General features: G+C 35.8%; 1 protein-coding gene across 3 annotated transcripts in view; it reads left to right on the top strand.

Annotated features, from left to right (window-relative positions):
• nav2b (neuron navigator 2b) overlaps positions 1-22,868 on the top strand; it is an 84,123-nt gene that overhangs the window by 19,255 nt on the left and 42,000 nt on the right. For all 3 annotated transcript variants that reach the window (XM_079810026.1, XM_079810025.1, XM_079810024.1), the window contains exons 9-12: positions 43-152; positions 4,501-4,612; positions 6,885-7,235; positions 16,237-16,359. In XM_079810026.1, the coding sequence (XP_079666152.1) occupies positions 43-152; positions 4,501-4,612; positions 6,885-7,235; positions 16,237-16,359 (696 nt within the window). The remainder of the gene's footprint in view (positions 1-42; positions 153-4,500; positions 4,613-6,884; positions 7,236-16,236; positions 16,360-22,868) is intronic.

Here is a 22,868-nt window from a genome sequence, read left to right as displayed (position 1 = left end):
CTATTTGGCTCTGAACTAGTACTTTGTCCTGTCTCTATGTAGGTCTCAAACTGAAATTGATAAGACTTGGCTAGTGGCAGGAGTGGGGGGATGGAGAGAACCAACGGGCCTGTGCAGAAAATCCCTCCATACTTCTCTTGAGAACCTGACAGGTAAGCATTATGAGCATAATGACACTGAGAGTAAGGACAGAAAAAACTTGAGTTGCAAATAGCAGTGTCGGGGTAGCTACTTTGAAACTGAAAATAATATAACTAGAAAACATGCAAAATAACCTGACTAATAACTGTTTAAGCAAATATTTTGATACAAAAATGACATCAAATGCCTCGCAGAGACAGCCACTCAGGACCACAAGTGAATTCGTTAGTGATACTGAGTCATTGTATTGATTCACAGTGATTCATAGTGAGTCATTTTAGTGTATTGCACCATTATGTTACTCATAGCAAATCTTTTGTGGTGATTAATAGCACTTCATAGCGAATCACTTTATGGTTTCATAGTGAATCATTTTAGTGAATTGCACCATTACGCAAAATCATAGCAAATAATTTGTTACTCATAGATTCATAGCGAATCATTTTAGCGTTTCATAGTGAATAATTTTAGCAAATCATTGGAATCATTTAACTGTTTGCTTATCAGACATCGCGTTTAGACCGGCTTGTTTGTTAATTCCGCTTGCTCAGGAAACCATGTGAGGAAAAAAAATGCTGACATTCTTACCATGTTACAATGCTGTATGGGAAAAACTGTTTCAAAACAGTCTATCACTCTACTAAACATTTTAGTTTCCACTTTTGGTTAGCTACTCCCCAACTCTAATGCCTAGTCAGGACAAGGTCATTTACTGTGTCTTTGTATAAAACAACACTGATTATTTATGAATAAGTGAGCAGTGTTTTCCGAACTTTGAGGCCAATGTCAGACCTGTCTGAGGGTGAACAAGAAAACAAAACAGCACTCATCTGCATGTAAAAGGCTATGAATGTCAAGGAGTTGCCAAGGCCTACCAGCATGTGTGCGTCTGAGTGTATTAGTGTGTGTGTGTCCTTTCTCAGTCTGTCAGAACTTTGTGTAGAGAGAAAGCTCTTCTCCACAGGGGAAGTTCCCTGGGCTGGTGTAGACATGAGAGCTGTATTCTAATTTCCACTCTCTATTCCATGGAGGAAAGGAATAAGGCAGGACCGCCGTCACAAGAGCTTCTTTCACGAATCAATCGGCACATTATCTGGGAAAACAACTCTGAATGTGTCAGACAGACCATTTATCCGTCTTAATAGAAGCGTAGGAGTCAGGGACACGTTGCCACCAGAAAAAGCGTGGGACATTAGTAGCTCTGTGAAGTCCTGTACCACTGGAAGAAGACCTAAATGAATCTTCTTCTCAATGGACCAGGCAGAATGTCATTGTCAGTTGGCATCTCCTCTACGAACTGAAGGAACAAGAGCTGGTTCTTATGGGGACATCTTGGACTTAGAAGACTGCTCCAGTCTCAGGAGAAAGGACCGGTTCTGGGGTATAGACAGTTGTGGAGGACCTCCAACATCATCTAAATGGTTGGCTGAACACACTCGACCAAGTGGTTTGAATGAAGGGGAGCTCAACACATTCAGCTGTGTATATCAGCTGCATTTGCACTCGTGTGTGTGGGATGGAATTGCTCGTGTTAATAAGGAGATCCTTCTAACCATGTTGGATATGTGTGAGAAGCATGAAAGTGAGTAGATGTCTGTTGGACGACTTGATCTGTTTTAAAAAGCTACCTAGGAGGTATTTAACACACCTGACGTCTTTATTATCCATTTTTGGGGGCTTTTTTGTCACTTTTTATTGATGAAGATGGTAACGAGAGGAGACATGGACTTGTGACTTTTCCTATTAGCATGTGTACTAACTGTAAAGTCACATCTCTGGCACGTTTTTATCTTACCAAAAACATTAACGTTTTTCTTCAGTGATTTTTTTTTCTTAGAAGTCTGCCATTGTTGGCTTGAAAGAGAAAACTGACTGTACAGGATGATGTTTTCGATAATAGATGCTATAGTGTCCCTTTGGAAATTATAATCGTGTGCATTAACTGCTAGGCTACAGCTCCAGCAAATCTGTTCCTTTAACTTTATTCAGTTTTTTTCTTCTTCTTAGCAACAGTGTTATTTTAAAGTTTCATTGATATACTATTATGGTTAGGGATGCACCGATATGAACATTTTGGCCGATACAGATAATTCTTTATATTTGAAAGCCAAAAACCGATATATATTGGCCGATACATTTTTATTAGAGGTGTAACGTACAGAAAACTGAAGGTTAGGTACGTATCTCGGTTTTGAAGTCACGGTTCGGTACAGCAGTTTTACAAAAATTGCTTTTTATTTATTTTTATAAAACAGTAGTTTACTGAAGAAAAAAAAGTGTCTGTCCTTAAATGAATTCAATTATAACTAAAAGTTTGCTGTAAAAAAAGATAATGCTGTAAACTATATAGGGAGCCCTTACTCACACATTACTGTAATATTAAAGGTTAACAACAGAGCCCAAACTATGAGCCTAGATTCAGCTGATTCATGTTTAGATTTAATCAACACTCAAATAACACATTGTGTGCAAACATGTAAGCGTCCCGTAAGGCAGTTTTTGCGTTAACTCCTAAATCTAATTATAAAATTATGTTTTTTCTCCAATTCGTTTTTGAAATATAATCATTTATACACACTGGCTGTCATTTTCATGATAGATTTATCTAAACATACATTGAATAATCAAGACATCACTAACAGGTGAAGTAGCCTATAATTAAAATATAGGCTAATATAGTGCATATATTTAGTGAAAGAGTTTATTTCTCTAGTGAACTAACAGCTGTGTGACTTCTGAGGTAAATGTGATGCTGCCGCGTGACATTGTTTACAAGCTGTTTGACGTCTTTCCGCGGTTGAAACACTGATTGAGCGATTACACGACATATGATACGTTTCAGTAAGTGTATCCTCAATAACATACCTTAAGATATTAATTCATGTTTATTCTTTTGGAAGAGATGATCGCGTTCACCCGCGCCCGCTTGAATTGTCGCGTGAGTGATCAGTGGTCACATTAAATAGCGTCAAAACGGCATTTATCGGTTGAATTTCGTGAGGAAATGGACTAAACACTTATGTTCGAGTGGGAACTAGGGTTGAAGTGTGTTCTGCGTTTAAAACAAGCCGACTGTTAACCTGTACCGAAACAGTTCGGTATCAATTTTTATATGATTTCTGAGAGCCTGATTACAAAAATCTCTCCATTCTCTCCACACAGTCTCACCATTAGAAGCCATGTCCCAAGCACTTCAAAATAAATCAAACTTACACAGTAGAGTAGTTTGAACCAGTGTAAGTTTTAAAATTATTTTCCTTTTTGAAGTAATTCCAATCATATTTCAAACAATTTAAAACCAGCAGGGCATGCAGTGCATCCATTATTTATCAGCATAAGATATCGGACAAATTTTCTTATCGGACCGATAACATTAACAAATGTCGGCTGATACCAATATGGTGGTTGATATCGTGCATCCCTAATTATGGTTTTTGTTAATATTTTAATTTTTAATTTCTATATAGTTAAGTTTTAGTTTTAGATATAGATTATTTATTCCAAGGCAACATCTCATTTTTTTTATGTACAGTAGGCTATATTTTTTTATTTCATTTAATGTACTAATTTGAATGTTTTATTGTTTTAGTTTTTGTTAACGATAATTACCCTGCTTGGCAGAAATCGGCCATGACAGCAGTTGACTTGAAAGACTGCAAATTGACCTTTACGCTAATGTCCATTAGCGCCCCTTGTATTGAAAATTCACTGCATAACCTACTTGTTGCATAATGAACTTTCATCCCATCAGATATCTTAGCAAATAAAGCCAAACTAAATCTCTTTTTGAAGCAGTTTGAGAGGAAGTTAGTCTTTTTTTTACCAAAAAGGCAAACAAAGATTTAGCATTAGCCTCAGCGAGCAGTTCTGAAAGAGGTTGTTTGTTGTTTTTACAGCCTCTAGGAATGTACTTTACCACACCACTTATTCTTTTACACGTTTTACATCACGTGTGAGTCTGCTCTGTACCTTCTGAGCCCCTTGTGGACCCCTCATGATCAGTAAACAGCCGTTAATCCAAGCGGCCAAATCCCTTCTCACCTACGGCATACACTGCGTGTTTATTTTTAAGCAGAGGTTGGCTAACGTTTCGTACGTTAACACTGGTGCAAGAAAACAAAAAGGTCTTTTACAGAACGCTAGGAGATTTAACTTCATGACCAAAAGGGGCTGAGTTAGTGCCGTGATGCTAATACAGAGTTTGGAGTTGCTTCATTTATATTATCCCATGATTCTCAAGGTTTTAGCTGCATTTCTGAAGCATTTTAGGTGTGTGAATGTGTGTGTTTGGACATGCCTTAGAATTATGGTGCAGCTGTTTGCAGTCTGTGGTGATGGTGATGAGTCTGGTTTCCTCAGGTGAGGACTCCGAAACCAAGAGGCTGCGTACTGCGAAAAACATTGCTGATCTGAGGCAAAACCTAGAAGAAACCATGTCCAGTTTGAGGGGGACGACACATATCAGTCACAGGTAAAAACAGTGTGATGTGTGTTGTTTATTTTTTGTCATATATTTATTATTTTGTGTATGTTTCTGCCTGACAAATAAAAGTTAGGTTTAATTATCTATTCACAAATATTACTTATCTTAAAGGAATGTTCTGAGTTCTTTTTAAAAAAGCAAAGGGTTACAGTGAGGCTCTTACAATTGAAGCAAATGGGGCCAATCCGTAAACGTTAAAATTGACAGAAGTTTAAACTGGAGAATTATTCTGCGTTCTTTTATAGGATTATAAGCTTCATAAGAAGTGTTTCTTTGTTACCTTCATTTGTGCTTTTTTAAAGGAAATGAGGTTAGAGTCCAAATTATTTTTTGTGGCGAACTGGCGATCAACCCAAAACCGCTAGTGGTAGCCGCTTCTTACTGCACTTTTTTTTTGGTGTCAGTTCATGTTCAGACTCTAAATGACTTCAATTCAGTAGGGTTGAAGTACAACATGACATTAATAATGACTGGGCACTGAGATCACAGCACAGTTCAGAAAGCACCCCATTGTTCCCGGGTGTGTGAACCCTTTTATCTCTGGGGGTTTGCGAACTGTTAAACTCTAAATGGCTTTGAGGAAGACATTTTGATTGGCATTAGGAGCTCATTTGGGGGTGCCGGGTTTTTGTCTTTGCCGTGATCAGTTTGATACGCGTCTCGGCCTTCTAGGGTATAAAAGCTGGCCGTGAAATCGGCTGGGGGCCACCTACTGCCTGCTAACACTGCATAAAAAGCTTGTTTTAATATCCCAAAGAAATCCTGTCCCGACAGGATGCAAAATTTTGCCAGGAACTCAATGCTGCTTTTTGCCTGCACTCTTTCTTTCAAACTTCTTAAAGGTATAGTTTACCCCAAAATGACAGGTGTCATCATTGACTCATCTTCATGTCATTCCAAACCTGTATTGTTTACTTTTCTTTTGTGAAACAACTTTCTTTTTCTTTTTTTGAAGAAGAAGAAGAATGTCCACGCTTTAATATGGTGTCAGACAAGTCTCTTGCATTGTTGTTATTGTTAACTAAAACTACAAGAATTTAAAATAATTCAGTGTGTAGTATTTATGAAGATCTATTGACAGAAATTCAATATATTATACATAACTATGTTTACAGTGGAGGATAAAGAACTTACTTAATGAGCCATTTCTATCTACATACAGCGCGGGTCCCCTTACAGTGAAATCGGCATTTTGCGCCGCCATGTTTCTACAGTAGCCCTAAATGGACAAAATACTCTACAGAGCGCTAGTCACTCTCCGCTCTATCCGTAGCTTCTCTATGTGCTCCGAAAGGGAGGGGTGAGCATTGGGGGATGCAATTCACTACCTCACCACTAGATGCCGCTAAAATTCACACACTGCACCTTTAATTGAAATAAAGCTGAAATTAAAAAAAATTACGTAAAAAATATTAAAAACAAAATATTGGCACTAACTTAAGTTAAAATAAAATAAGTAAAACTAAAACTGAAATAAATGTAATTTAAAGCTGAATATAAATATATATAAAAAAAACACAAGAGCACATAACAGAATTACTCAAATTAAATGAAAACCAAAAACATAAAAGCCAATTTAAAATATTAGTAAATACTATAATGGCAAATACAAAATACCAAAATAACACTGGTCCCTTTTCATTGAGGGGGACAACATTCAGTTATGATGTAACACTTTATCCAATAATAAAAAACTATTTGACTATATTTTTTTGCGCACACAAAAAACAGATTTTGTCAGTTGACTGAAAACTTTTTTTTCCTTGTAAACCTCTTCTGTGACGCTTACATTGTTTAGGTTAAGAATAGGTGTTAAGCATTATGTACTAGGTCTAACAAGTGTGCAAACAAAATCAATACAAATATAATATAAATATGTCATCACTGGTTTGATCACCATCTTAAATTCATTTGTCACATGGTATTGTCAGTGATGTTACACTTTTTTCATTAATTGAAATAAAATAAAGAACAAAGTTTAGATGTTAACAAAAAAGCTGATTTTATAGAAGAACATAATTCAAAACTTTTGTACATTTTTGAGAATGAACCTGTTGTTTTTTTCCATGGAATGAAAATGAATGGGGACAAACTCCAAAAATGAGTATCAAAAAATGGTCAGCATAACATTTAAAAAATTTGATACAACAGTATTTTTACATTCCCAGCTGTGTCAAAGTGACAAATATCCCATAAGATTTTGACTTATAGTTTATGATTATGTCATTAACTTATTTTTTTCTGTCTGACTACCTACCAGCACCCTCGAGACAACCTTCGACAGCACAGTAACCACAGAGATCAATGAGAGGGCCCTGCTTGCCCTCAGTTCCCGCCCTGCTTCTGCACTGCCATGGCGGCTGGGCTCATCCAGCCCTCGCCTACAAGCTGGTGATGCCCCCTCTTCAGGAAACACGTTCGTCCACCACGGCAGTGGCTGTGGACGGCACACACACAGGCATCAGACCTGCACACACAACACAGTCGTCTGCGGCCTTGAACTCTCAGAGAAGGTGGAGGAGCCTGAGGGCGTCGCCATGGAAACGGCAGGGTACATGAGTGATGGTGACGTCCTGGGAAAGAGCATGAGGGTGGATGGTGTCTCCAGTGGGTGAGTTTGCTTTGATGGTGTGTTTGCAAAAGTGTTCAAATGTTTCATGGGCATTACTATTTATAGATGAAACATCAGCTTTCAAGCTGAAAAAAGCGTAACTGGCGAGACATTGACATCGGACGTAGAGTAAGCATTTTGAACTGCGAGAGGCGTTACACTTTCTTCGTAAGTTGAATATGAAAGCCAGTCCGCCAAGAGATAGATATTTTTCTTTATAATGTATTAAATATGGATATTTTTCTTACAAAAACCCATCGATTCACTTCAGAAGGCCTTTATTAACCCCCCAGAGCCGTGTGGAGTACTTTTATAATGGATGGATACAATTTTTTGGCTTTCAAATTTTGGGCTGACATTCACTGCCATTATAATACTTGGAAGAGCCAGGACATTTTTTAATATAACTCTGATTGTATTCGTCTGAAAGAAGAATGTCATATGCACCTAGGATGACTTGAGGGCGAGTAAATCAAATCATTTTTGGGTGAATTATCCCTTTAACGCACCGTATAAACCAATCACAGAAACGTGAAACACTTGTGACAACTTAATCAAACCATTTGTAACCTAGGACAGGGAGGGAAACGGAGGATGACAGGACTAATGCTGTGTTCCAGGCAGGTTTTTGAGCCCGTAAGTTACGACTTCAAACCACGACTCATGACTTTGTAGCGTTCCAGGCAAAGTTACGCCAAACTGCCTGAGCGGTAGCTAGATGTAAGAATGGCGAACCGTACACGGCTTATGCTCATTTACAATCATTTCTATTTCTATATGTATATATATATATATATATATATATATATATATATATATATATATATATATATGTATATGTATGTATGTATGTATGTATGTATGTATGTATGTATATATATATATATATATATGTGTGTGTATATATATATATATATATATATATATATATATATATATATATATATATATATATATATATATATATATATATATATATATATATATAGCTGGTCCTTCAAGAGTCACTCTCAACATATCTGTCCATAAAGCCTATAAAAAAACCTTCTTCATGTATTTTACAACACTTCAGCTTATGATTCTTATCTAGTGGGGGTCATTTTTTAGGATTCTTTACCTAACTGAAGTCTCTGAGATCCTGACACCTTGCACTTCTGGAGACTCCAGGTAGGTTGAAGCTCTGGAAAATGGTGGCACTGGAGACTAAAGGGCGGTTAACAGGTGTCTTTTCTTCACCACCTGTTTTTGTCTGACCCTGCTGACCCAACGAGCATTTCACTGTCCAATGGTCACGCCTTAACTGCAATGTCTAGTATTGCATTAGTATTGCATCCTTCTCATGGGCATTTAATACTTTTTGACTTTTCAGTCTGAGTTAAATCTCTTTTTTGGCTCAATTTATCTGTAAAAGAAAACATGCCTAATAATTCTGCACACCTGAATATAAGGTGATTTTCATTTCCAGCCTTCATGAACAATTATATATCACTTATACATTATTAAATACTAAATCAATAGTAGTTATTAGGATTACTGTGGTTCGGAATTGGTCAAATGTGCCTGAAAAAAAAATATGATCAGAAAATCAACGTGCCTAATAATTCTGCACTCCCTATATATATATATATATATTTATATATATATATATATATATATATATATATATATATATATATATATATATATATATATATATATATATATATATATATATATATATATATATATATATATATATAAATAAACACAATTTCTGTAAGACTTGATACAGGAATCATACAGGTAAGAATGCATCTCTTAGCATCTGCCTCTGAGTGGCGCTCTTTAGTTAGTCCTTTTTGACTAGTTTATTTTGTCACTTCCAAACTAAAATGTTATAATCAATGAATTTTCAATCAATCAAATAAACTTTTTTAAATAAGCTACATTTTGATAGCTACAAAAATGTGCAATTTATCTTTTTAACAAGTTATAATGTCCGTTTAGCGCTATATATCTAAAGATGCAGTGTTGGTGCAAGTGCACTCGATGCGCCCTGCACTGAATTCCTACTGTGTCCCATGAGCGGTTAGCCACAGCTCTTTAGCATGTAATCATGTAACGCCGATCCAGCTTTCTTTATGCACTTCACTCTTTCATTGTGCCGCACACTATAGCTCTGCCAGTTTTTGCCTGCATGCTCAAAGTTCCTGGTGTACTGGTGTGGTTTGTGGCAACATGCAAATTACAGTATGTTTAGATGGCTTTGTTTCTTGGCTCTTGGCTTTGTTTTGGACCATGCAATCACATCCTTAGCTCGCCTTCTTCTGCATGCAGCTTTCAGTAGCTACTGACATAAATGTGCATTAGAGTCCCACTGCTGTAAGATAAAATCAATAGCTCTTTCATGTTAGCAGTTATTTTGTTAATATGTCTGTTATCAGCTGTTCATTCCGCTGTCTGTCAGTAAGACATGAAAACGCAACATGTAGCCTGTGGTAAGAGGATGGGAGTCAAGGGTCATGGGAAATATTCATGGTTGAATCCTGAGAGAGGGTGAATATATATGAATACTTGGGGCACAAAGAGAACGAGTGCTTGCATTTACCTCGCAGAGATGCATTTAGCTGAGTTTTCATGGAAAAATCTGCAACCTTTTGACCCATTGGTAGAGATATGAGGTCACTTCCAAATTTAGAAATGCGACTAAATGCACAAACACAGCAGATGCAGAAGTTTTCGTGCATAATCTTTCTCTAGTCCTGTTCAAACAGGAATCAGACAGACACCTTTTATTGGATTCTCATATTCCTTCTGCTCACTGCTGAATTCCAGTAGAGTGATTCTGTCACCACAAGAAAATCTTTGTGAGACATTTGATCATAGTTGGAAAGCTTTTAAGCCCAATTACGGAGACCATATATGGATAGATTTTGAAACGCAGTCAACATTGGGTACTTACAGCAAATTCTGTTTCTAAAACCTGATGTCTTGCTTTGGATTAGTGTCTTTTTACTAGCTTATCTCAGTACCACCGTAGTTGCATGTTCGAATAATCGGATAAAGACTACACAAAGGGCATTTAAAGAAGGTTTTGTGGGAGATTATGTAGGGAGATGATATGTTGATTTTATTCACTGAGATTGAATTGTGGTGGTTGTGATTTTTATATATATTTCTAGTGCTATCAATCGATTAAAAAAATAACTAATTAATCAAAAAAAAATCTGTAACTAATCATGATTAAAAACATTGGAGTTTTTAATAATTTCACAGTTGCTCTCCAAATTATTGTAGAAACAACATAAAGACTTAAATATTTGTTGTAATGGCATCTTTTATGAATGAAGGCCAGTATCACTGATACTAATGTCGGTACTAGGCCTGTCACGATAACAAATTTAGCTGAACGATAAATTGGCCAAGAAATTATTGCGATAAACGATAATATTGTCGTTCTGAGACCATTTTCATCTAAAATAATGATAATGGCATAATAATGCAGACACCTTTTCAAAGATCAATAAACTGTTATTTCTAAAGACTATTTAACACTGAAAACATTTTTAAATATCAGTTTTAGCATTTTAAATATCCACAATAAATGAACAAAACAACCAAAACAAAAAAAGCAATGGACTCTGTCCAACAGCTGGGAAAACTGCAACGGATGATTGTGTTTTAGGCAGTGCTGGGAATCGATAAAAAAAAATTAACTAATTAATTTAAAAAAATTCTGTAATTAATCACGATTAATACGTTTTTAATGTTTTGATATTGTAATAATTTCAGTTACTTTAAACATGCATTTTGCATATTTTAAGCGTGTTGTATTGTCATGTTTTTATGAATATCAGTATCACTGATGTCTCTATGAAACATTAATGACATTATATTAGTATAACGGAAAGCTACCAATTTCAACATTTATTAGGCTTTAAAAAAACAACTTTTAATTTAAGTGAACTTAAAACAATCTTTACATAACCTCATTATAATAAATGCTATTTTTACCTGTGCCTTCCCTGTCAGACATATACCGAAATGTAATAGTTATCAAACACCTTTCTTAACTGCATAAATAATAAATTAAATGTAGATTAATCATCATTAAAACTACACTTTCCTCTGTTCCCGTTGTTCATTGATGAACATTAATGACAGGCATCATCCGTGCTCCTGTCACTTTAAGAACAGCCGCTGCCGAACATGATGCGGATTTCACGCGTATCTTATTTCCTCACAACTCTTTAAGTTAATTTAAGACGTTATTTAACTAATTTAAGACTCCTAATATGAGAATACTCAAAATTCTCTGTGTTGTTGTTATTGTTTGTTCATGAACAAAAGAGAACTCTATGTGAGCAGGAGACTGACGCAAGTCTGTCTGTGCGTCGAGTGTGTGTGTGTGTCAGTGTGTCCCTCGATTAGCTGACATGAGACGCAGCCACACAGACAGGACATTGACATACAGCGCATTCTCTTGTGTCTTATCGCGCTTACAAGCATTTACACAAGAGCATCATCATATAATGTAACGCTCCGCAAAAATGGATATAAAAACGGATGCTGGAAATTATCGCGGCCGGAAAAATTATCAAGCTCATTTTTTGTATCGTGCGATTAATTGATTTATTGACTATCGCGACAGGCCTAGTCGGAACTGATATCGCTATGAAATAGATTTCTTTTAAACATTAATGATAGACATTCAACGTTACAGTATAATTGAATGCTATCAATTTCAACCTTTATTAGGCTTTAAAAAATCGCTTTTAATTAAGTGAATTTAAAACAATTACTGATAAATGTCATATTTACCTGTGGCCTTCCTGCCTGGCATATGCAGAAATTAAATAAAGTTATCAAACGCCTTTCTTAACTGCATAAATTATCAATTAAATATAGATTAATCCTTATTAAAGCTACAATTTTCTTTGTAACCTTTGTTCTTTGATTAACATTAATGACAGACATCACAGAAACTGGATTATTAGGCTGCTGTTGCTTTAAGATCTGCAGTTGTTGCACATGACGTGGATCTGATGCGCATCTCATTTTCTAACTCTTTAAGTTCGTTTCAAGACTTTAAGTCATTCAAGCACGAAAGAGAACTCGATTCTGGCGAGCGTCTTTCTGTGCATCGTGTGTGTGTGTGTGTCACATAGACAGGACATTCACAGACAGCGCGTTCTCTTTCGTCTTGTCGCGCTTGAACGGTTTAAAAGCATTTGCATAAATAAGAGCGTGATCATATGTTGTAACGCTAGCCAAAGGATGATAGAAAAAACGGATACTGCGTTAATTGCATTAAATATTTGTAACGCTTTATTTCATTGTATTAACATTTTACAGAATATTTTGTAAGAATTTGTAGGACAGAATATTTTGTAAGAATTTGAAGGACAAGTACTGATTTTATCCATTTAAGATTTGATTGAGGTGTTTTTTTATTTTGAATAACTTTTAACTGAGTACTGAATATTTTGTAGAAAAGCATAAAGGAAGGGAACTGATTTTATCCATTGGGTTAGATTGAAATGTAGATGCAATTTTATTGTTGTAAAAACATTTATTTTTTCCTGCCAGTTTTTATTTATTTTTCCTTGCCTAATCATCCTTGGTTATGTCAACAGACACTATAGACAGAAAGTTATTACATTTTGATGAAAGATAGAAACTAATATTTTTGTTCTTTTAAAGCGGGTTTTCAACCCTTAACACCAGGTTTTTGTTTGATTATACATTGTCTGTCACTGCTGTTGAATGACTTGTAGCAGGGTTATCAGGTCAGGGCAAATGAATAACTCCGTTGGACAGAGTGTTTAACTTTTTGTACTCTGTTTCTCAGTAACGAAAGTTAAACAGAAGCCGTTGATCTCAAATGTGCCCAGTAACGCACCTGTCAATGAGGCATAGAAAATATTGTCCAGTTATAACATGTAAACAGACCTTATTCACGATCACCGATAACCTCTAAGTATAATGCTTGTACAGTTCAGTGATGGTATCAAATGGTGGTACTTTGATGTGTACCATGGTATTATTTATTTACCAAATTCATGTACCATGGTAAGACAATTGCTGCAGGCTACAGAGTACATACTAAAATAAAATTACTTTTAATCAATTTAATCAATGTTAAATGGTCACATAAATCTACTAAAACGGTTATGTCAGTTTTGTGGTTTAATACAAAAAGAAAAGCCCATTTCAATATTTTTGCTGTACTAGTTGCAAAATCTTTGAAATGATTTTGAAAATTATGATTGATCACCCACAGGATTGCGAAATTCATATTTCCTGTCTTCTGATCTTTCTGAGCTGAATCACACCTGATGATTCATTTATTTAATTACCTGAACTGAAAAACATAAATCATTAGTGTGGCGTATGCTGTTTGGAAATTTCCCACCTGCCCAGCAGGTTAGTCAGCCGCCCAGATGATGAAACGCAGTCACCTGACTCAGCGTGTGATTGCTTCACAGCAGGAAATGAGGGCTCAAGCTTAAGGATGTGTGTCTATTAAAATGCTGTGTCGTCACCATCTGCAAACCTCACAACCCAAACTAAATCACGCCCATTTTAAGCAGAGATCTGATATTGTAATTTATTATGGATTATTAGTTATTACTTAGATTATTTAGCTAAATATATTAAAATGTAGAATATATTTAAAATATAAGACTTCTTGCAACCAGATATTTGTCTCTAATTTTTTTTTAACCGTGCAAACAAGGTGTCATTCCGTATTAGTTGTAGTAGTTCTGTCTATCTGCATGAGATGTACCTGTTGTACAGTAAACAAAAATCATATTAACCAGAATCATCAAGCTTATCTGGTATTAGATCAGCCTGTTATCAGCGCTGCTCTCCCCCTGCTGTAGTTTTAAGTGTTTGGTGTTTGGTTCATATTGCTTGTCACCAAAGGGCAAATGACTGTCCTTTGAGAACCTGTAGAACATCCACTTAAATGGCTCAGAGTAAACACTCATCCACCTTGTGCCTCGGGTTAAAACACACTGTCCCACACAGCTCACCTGTCCACTTCTGCCTGCAGTCCAACCCACAATCTGTCTTATTTTCTCTCTCTCCTCACTTCTCAATGCAGTGTGTCCTTAGGGATATTAAGAACACAGATAGGTGCTTACAGTAAGAACATAAACACATAAGCGCACACCTCAACAGTCAACAGACATGGTCATGTGAAACCAACCATTATTGTCGCAGTCCTAGTTTGTGACCTTTAGTGAGGTGAGTGAATATTTTGAGTTGCATACTGGTTATGGTTTTGTTGGTGTTAAACTAACTGTTTTTGAATTGAGTTTCATACTAGCCAAAGAAGTTTGTAAAGTTCATATTGATAGTTATACTGTGTGAGGTTTCATCTGGAACTTATCAGAGATAAATGTATGGTCATAATATTTGATGTGTATTTAATTTTTTTTTTTTAAATGCAATGTTTGTATGGGTTTGTAAAAATTCAAATCTTATATATTATATTTTTTACTCGTATAAACATTGGCTTTGAGGAATATGGCTTGTTATAAAATGGAATCTTCCATAGCAATTGCTAGACCATAATTATTGAGATGCCAATCATCTCGGCCATGGTTATTATTAACTAAAACCAAAACCATAAAAAATATTACTTGAAATAAAATAAAATATATTTCAGCTAGTTGTCAAGGCAACATTTCTCATTTTCGTTTAGTTTAAGTTGAAGAACCTAAAAGAAAATAAACTAAAACTTAATGAAAGCTATATTGACATATAAAAAAAAAAAAAAAAAAAATTGTAATACAAATTACAACACACAACAAAATTACCAAGACTTTGAATAAGATAAAACTTGTATGAAAATAATTAAAAAAAAATAAACCTATTATCAAAAACTATAATAGTATACCAATAGTACTAAACAACACTGATCACCCCCCTGAAAATCTGTAATTAATTAAAACAATATGTGATTTGTGATCTTTCTTCATATCATTTTCTGTATGGTCTGAAATCTCCCCATATATATATATATATATATATATATATATATATATATATATATATACACACTGCCATTCAAAAGTTTTTGATCTGTAAGATTTTAAATGTTTTTAGAAGTCTCTATGCTCACCAAGGCTGCATTTATTTTATTAAAAGTACAAAAAAAAACAGTAATATTGTGAAATATTATTAAAATGTAAAATAATGTTTTCTATTTGAATATATTTTATAATGTAATTTCTGTGATGCAAAGCTTTATTCCATCACTCCAGTCTTCAGTGTCACATGATCCTTCACAAATCATTCTAATATGATGATTTCCTGCTCAAGAAATATTTATGATTATTATCAATGTTGAAAACAGTTTTGTAAAACTTTTTGTTTAGGATTCTTTGATGATAGAAAGTTCAAAAGTACAGTATTTATCTGAAATGGAAAGCTTTTGCAACATTGTACAACCGGTTCAAAAGTTTTGGGTCAGTAAGAATACTTTGTATTTATTTTTTTAACTTAAAGAAATTAATACATTTATTCAAGGATGCATTAAATTGATCAAAAGTGACAGTAAAGACATTTATAATGTTAAAAAAGGTTCTATTTCAAATATAGTGTATGTGTCTATATCCTTTCTGTACGATCCATGGCAAGATCTTCTAACATGGCACTTCTCTACCTATGCGTTTCCACCACATGTAGTAAAACTGGTTTTTCCTGTGGCTGATATCTCTAGACATTGACAAACGTTTGTCTTTGCGCTGTTTGAAGAGATAATTGAATTCATTTGTTATGAATGTGGACGTGCAGACACAAAATGCTGTCAAAGGAGCCTTAGAAGTATAGATCATCAGACGGTGGGCAACATCATGTAAAATATCTTTTTGTTAATGCGTCTCGCTACATATTTAACTGCAGTGTTTCACAAGACCGCCTGTTCTTGCTCCATTAACAGACCTGCAGCTGCGTCTTGTTTATATTGTGTGTGTTAAACTAGCATTTGTGTGTGTGTGTGTGTCTGCAGCTACATGACTGACGGAGGTCTCAACCCGTACTCCCGGAGGGTTAACCGGGTTTCGGATGGAATGAATGCCATGAGAGGGACTGTTCACCACTTTAATCCCAAGAGTCAAGATGACACTGATAGGTAGGACTTAACCTTTCACCTTTGCATTACCTGCACTAACTCACCCTGTAGACTCTCATTTTTTCTGTTTCTTATGATCAGTAGTCCTGAGTGTAGATCGCCACAGGATGTTCGGTAGTCAGACCGGTGCATTTCAGATGGGCAACAGAGTTGCCTTTGTTTCCTTACAAAGGAAGAGAGTAGTCATTGTCTTCGTGAGTGCCAAAGGCAACAGCTAATGGATCAGTTTAGACATACATCCATTTCTTTATACGTGTGTGCATGTGTTCTTGCATTCGGTGTGCCTTTGTGCCATCCTGCAAGCCCTACGGCTGTTTAACGTCCCACATCCCTCAGTGTTTGCGCTGTCTCTCCCCAAGCGCAACAACACTGTCTGTGAACATGTAAAACCGTCTGTGTTTTTACTAAACACATTCTGAACTGACAGTGGATGGCATATTTATTATTACATTTGTCTGATGACTCATTAGTTAAGAAAAGAAAGATGACTTTAAATGGCTGAATTGTCAGCTTGAAAGGGGAAATGAAAAATGTAGAGATAGAAAACAAATACATAAGAGGATTTGTAAGAATTGAAAGTGAAAAGCAGTGGGTGGGGAGGTAAGTAGATGTTGCAAGAATGTGCAACTGGAATGACTGATGTTAGGATTGGATCTTAAAGAAGCCTCAGAAACAAAGAAAAAGGCTGAATTTTCCTTATTCCTTCATAAGAGTCTTTATTAGTGATCATCATAGGCTGCCAATGGGTCATTCATGCATGTCATGTTGTCAAAACGTGTATTTTCTGTGGAACACAAAAATAAGATGCCTGTGTTTCTTTTGTCCAATGTTGTTTTGGACCCCAAAGAGTTCAAAAGTCAGGTTCCACAGGGGAAGTGTTTTTTTTTTATTATAAGTTAAAAACCTTTAACCCTCATGTTGTGTTTGGATCATTTTGACCCGGAGAGTATTTTCTTTTTCCCGAAAAAGCTAGTTAACATTAAAACTTTGGACTAAAACTCACTGACTTTACTCATCTAGGGTATAACTATTTCCCCCAAAATTTGAGATTTAAAAAAAAATTTGTTTCACCACCTGGTTACACTTGTTCTCAGACAAAAATGACCGGCCTACAAAAAATTGCTTATAAATTTCTCATTGGTCTATATTATCACCAAATATTGGATTTAATCTTTTTGTCAATGGCCTACAAAAAATTGCTTATAACTTTGTCAGTATATATTATCACCAAATATTGGATTGAATATTTTTAGTCAACTTTTCTTTCAATTAGTACAAGTTTTGCATTTATTAGGCCTCTATTATCTGAGCTTATGCACCAAATTTTGACCCCAAAAAAAGCATAATTTGTGGGTAATTTTGGCAATATTCGATAAAAAGTAAAAATATACTGTACAATTGATCACACTAGTGTGTTTGAATGTTTAACCAGGAAGTTTGTTTTGAAATGCTTTTATCTGGTACAATATGGCACAAAGTCACGCTTGTGGTGTACAAAACTAGCTTATAAATCCCTCGTTATGCTACATAATTTTTTTATTTGATTGTCATTTGCAATGCTTCATGGGATTTTCCCTCGTTGAAGTACACAGTCTTGTACAGTCTTGTCATTTTTGTCCAATTTTCGAGTTCTTTTTTGCTTCTAATAAAAGTTTGTAATTTTGGGATTTACCTCGTACCTGGTTGGTTTGGTTATTGCTTAGAACTCTTTTACAAAGACTTTTATTAAAACCATTTTAAAAAATGAATGCAAAAATTAGGGGTGTAACAATATATCATGTCACAATATATCGCAATAAAATGTATTGTGGATAGTGACAATATATATTGGGTATAGTTTACCCAAAATGAAAATTGCTGCGTGAGAAAAATTAAAGTTTACAGAATTTTAGTGTCAGTACTACATTAAACTACTATATATAGTGTTGAATATAATGAATAATTAGATTCGATTCAGATTTGATTAGATTCAAGTTTATAGTCATTACACATGTACAAGTACACTGCAACGAAAAGTGTTTGGAGCAAGCCTCTGAGCCGCAGCTATTTAATACCAAATGTAGTATTTTTTATTAACCTTCTACCATATGTCGCAATAGGAGTATCGCAATGATATCATATCGTGAGTTCAGTATCGTGATATGTATTGAATCGTGACATGAGGGTATTGTTACACCCCTAACAAAAATACTTGGCAGTCACTGTTGCACTTTATTGCCTTTCAAATATCTTTTTTGCGTTACTTAGAAGAGCGTCTGTATAGACTTGAGGGTGAGTAAATGTTGAGAGAATTGTCGTGTTTGCATGAACTCTGATTGGTCATTGACATTATGGTCAAACAGTCCCGTCCTGCAAAGTGGACCGTACATTGTCTGCAATGAAAAGTCTGACTCTTCAAGACTCAACTTTCCTTGATGAAGTCAGTGCAGAACATCTCACAGATAAAATGGCTTTCGATCAAAATCTTGGCAGAAAATGAGTCCGAGTAGGATTGATGACCTACAGACAAGCTTTGTAAGATCCATGGTTTTCCAAATAAGGTCATTTTCTTGAGCCCAGCCAGGTGTGTTTGCAGGATTCTGTGCCCAGTACCTGTCAAGATATCGTCTTAGTGCCCAGATTGATACAGGTGAAAGAGGGATGATCTAAGACCTAATGAAATGTAGCTGGAGGGCAGGAATGGCGAGAATCCAATGGGAATTCCTTTTTTGTCCTCTTTCTTACTGAAAATGCTTGATGTCATGTATAATTTGGGAATTCTTTCTCCAACAGCAGCTGGTGTAAAAAAAAGCATTAAATCTTTTGGCTCACGTTATTTTGACTTGCTTTGTCATCAAATCTGCCAAAACAAAGTCCCGGTCAGTGAAGAAAGATGAGGCGGTGCGAACTTTAGTGAAGCATCCCTCTGAGAGCTGCTTAAATTCCATCGTGAAGGGAGCCATGTTGGTTTTGGAGTTGGATTATGTGGATGCTGTTAAAGATTATTTTGATTAATTTGCGCTGTACTGTAAATTCAGTCGACACTCCTGTGATCAGATCACAAGCCAAACTCTCGCTTTGATAGTTTGGTGATCCTTTGCAGCTGATGATTCTTCTTTGTTTTGCAGATAATAAATTATATCTTGTTGATAATTTGCTATGATTAGTATACCTAGTCGCATAAGTTTGCTAGTTTTACAATACTCACATTTTGATACGATACCTTGAAACATATTGATATTGGATACCATTTTCGATACCATGGGGAAAAACTGCCATATAGATATTTTTAATAATATCTCATAATTTTTTGTCCATCCATTGAAAGTCTAGCTATTCAATATTTTCAACACATCGTATCAGTAATCAGTATGAATCAAGTGGGTTTAATCCAAGTCTTCTGAAGAGATATCACAAGTCTCTCATGCTTACTAAGGATGCTTTTATTAGATTAAAAATACAACAACAAAAAAAACAATAATATTGTGAAATATTATTACAATTTAAAAATTACTGTTTGCTATTTGAATATATTTTAAAGGTCCCGTTTTTTCCAGTTTTTTTGAAGCTTTGATTGTGTTTTAAAGTTAATGATTTTAGTTTTTAGTGTTTTCTTTTCTTTTCCATGAAAGGGTGTACATGGTCTGCAACAATGGTTAGGTAGGCAGTACGTGTCAAAGTAACATCCACATGGATGGCAGGACCCATGGTTTCCCAGGAGAACATTGCCCAAAGCACCACACTGCCTCCGCTGGCTTGCCTTCTTCCCATAGTGCATCCACTTTTGGCGGTGGACAGGGGTCAGCATGGGCACCTTGACTGGTCTGCGGCTATGCCGCCCCATACGCAACAAACTGAGATGCACTGTATTCTGACACCTTTCTATCAGAACCAGCATTAACTTCTTGAGTAATTTGAGCTACAGTAGCTCGTCTGTTTTACCGGACCACACAGGCCAGCCTTCACTCCCCACGTGCATCAACGAGCCTTGGCTGACCATGACCCTGTTACCTGTTCACCACTGTTCCTTCCTTGGACCACTTTTGATAGATACTGACCACTGCAGACCAGGAAAACCCCACAAGAGCTGCAGTTTTGGAGATGTTTTGACCCAGTCGTCTAGCCATCACAATTTGGCCCTTGTCAAACTCGCTCAAATCCTTACGCTGGCCCATTTTTCCTGCTTCTAACACATCAACTTTGAGGACAAAATGTTCACTTGCTGCCTAATATATCTAACCCACTAACAGGTGCCATGATGAAGAGATAATCAGTGTTATTCACTTCACCTATCAGTGGTCATAATGTTATGCCTGATCGGTGTATATAGTATAGTATATATTTAACTGTCATTAAAGTAGCTTTTTTATTTTTTCTTGATCTACTTGCATATTATACATATTTTATGCATGTCGCACCTGCGTTGTTTGTGATATAGGAAATAGGACCTCCCTGTACTTTTACATAGACATACAGACACACCCTCAGAAAAGACAGTTATCTCAAGCATGTGGGATCTGAATCCCCGTGTAGTTTCCTGCCGGTGGAGGGATGTCCGTTTTTTCTGGTCCGCGATGACTGCTACATTGTGTTTGACTGTGTAATTTGGCCAAGGCAGTTCAAACACGGCTCTGAAACGTGATCCGGGCGTCTCGCCCTGGAGAAAGGGGCTTGGGGACCACATCTGGACTGAAAGGAGAGACCTGGTCAAATCCACACCCACACACAGAGGACCCACATTTGTGGGTCAGTGGGTTTCTGTCCTTCATTTCAATGCATATGAATGCCTTTGGTATGCTATGTGCTCTAAACCGGATCAAGCTTTCAGTCAGATCAGTTTTCGCTACTGTACTTTTAAAGCTTCTGTATGTAATTGACCTATATGTTATGATTGTCTAACCTCTGTCTACCATTGCTTGACACTTTCATTCATCAGGGTGGGCTAAGTTGCTGAATACAAAATAGACATTAATATGTAAACAGGGTCATATGTTAATGGTGTCATGGTTATGACCTCAAACTAGTGCTGGGAAATATAGCTGAACAATTCATATAATATATTTGAATGTGCATTTAAGACTTTTGACTATATTATACATTTATTTTGATCTTTATGTATTTGATCTTAAATCTTTTTTTTTTATAATAAAATAGAAAAGCCATTATTAAAAAAGTAAAATTTTATATTACTTTTTTGTGCATTTTATGTACTTTATATTGTTTGTGATATTTTTGTTCTTTTATACTTTTTTCTTATAATATATAAAAAAAATTATATACATTAATACATATTTCAGCCTTTTGACGATATTAGAAATTTATCTTGATATTTATGCATTTGAACTGAAACTTCTTTTTTTCCTGTGAGAAACCATTATTACAGAGTAAATTCAAAATATTAAATTCAAGAAGTAAAATACAGTTAAAAAAATCTAGTTTAAAATAAAACACTAAAATTACCTAAATGTATTTTTACAGAAACTTTTTAATATATGAAAAAGGCACACAGACACTTTTTTTGAGTAGTGGTGTAAACAGTTTTAACTGATTCATATAAATGTATTAATTGTCTATCTAATTGTCGCAAATATAGTGTGCAAATTCAGTATTCTGTCCATTTAAAGTCATTGCAACTGTATTGTGAATACTCAATACATCTCCCAGAAAGGAGCTGTGCGTGTGAGTTTGTCTAGAACAGTAAAATGATATGTCCCCTTTAGGCAATATTTGATTTATGATTGCATTGCAACCTTAGAATATTTTTCCAAAGGCATTTACATGGAATTGAATGTGCTGCTTTCTTTTTCCTCTCATTGTTCGTAGGTGTCAACATAATTGTCTTGATTGGCTGATATTTCTAGACAGCAGTTTTGTTGGTTTGTGTTGTTTGGCTGTTGATGATAAACTAATGTTTCTGCCTATTGGATTTGACCGTAAGTCTTCAGTGCTACAAGACCTTCCGCCTAACAAATGTGCTCTCTAAAAGAGATGAGCTGGCAACTTGCCTTCTTGCTAACAAGCAAGCCCAGCAGGTACTGTACAGTAATTAAGTTCATGGGAGGGCTGAAAAAAATCTCTCCGCTTTCACGCTTCCCTCGCACCCTCTGCCCCTCACCACACACACCGACTCGGCAGTAGCAGCGCAGTGGCTCTAGTGTTGTGGCTGAGACTGATTAGGATCTTCAATAGCATTGGTGTGTCTGGTTCTCAGGGATCTGATATGTGTCCCTGTGATCTGCTGTACCTGTAGAGTGCCAGATAGAAATGGACGGAGAGAATTGAACACATTGGACATGACAGACTGGTCTAAAGCTTGTACGAGGCAGTGAAGTAAGTGTGCTATTGAGGATGATTGCTGAAGTCTCTTTGGATTTGTGTGTGAGTTTGTGTGAATTTGTAGTTTTGTGTGTCCAGTAACTATACCTGCCGTTTATTATTATTACACTTCTGATTGAGTGTTAACGCTTTACATAACCTGAATATAGCTGTTTGTTTGGTCAGATTTTTGTTTCACTACTTTTTTTCCTCTT

This window comes from Gobio gobio (assembly GCF_949357685.1).
Source record: "Gobio gobio genome assembly, chromosome: 25".
Taxonomy (NCBI): Eukaryota; Metazoa; Chordata; class Actinopteri; order Cypriniformes; family Gobionidae; genus Gobio; species Gobio gobio.
This window is presented reverse-complemented; position numbering and strand designations above follow the sequence as displayed.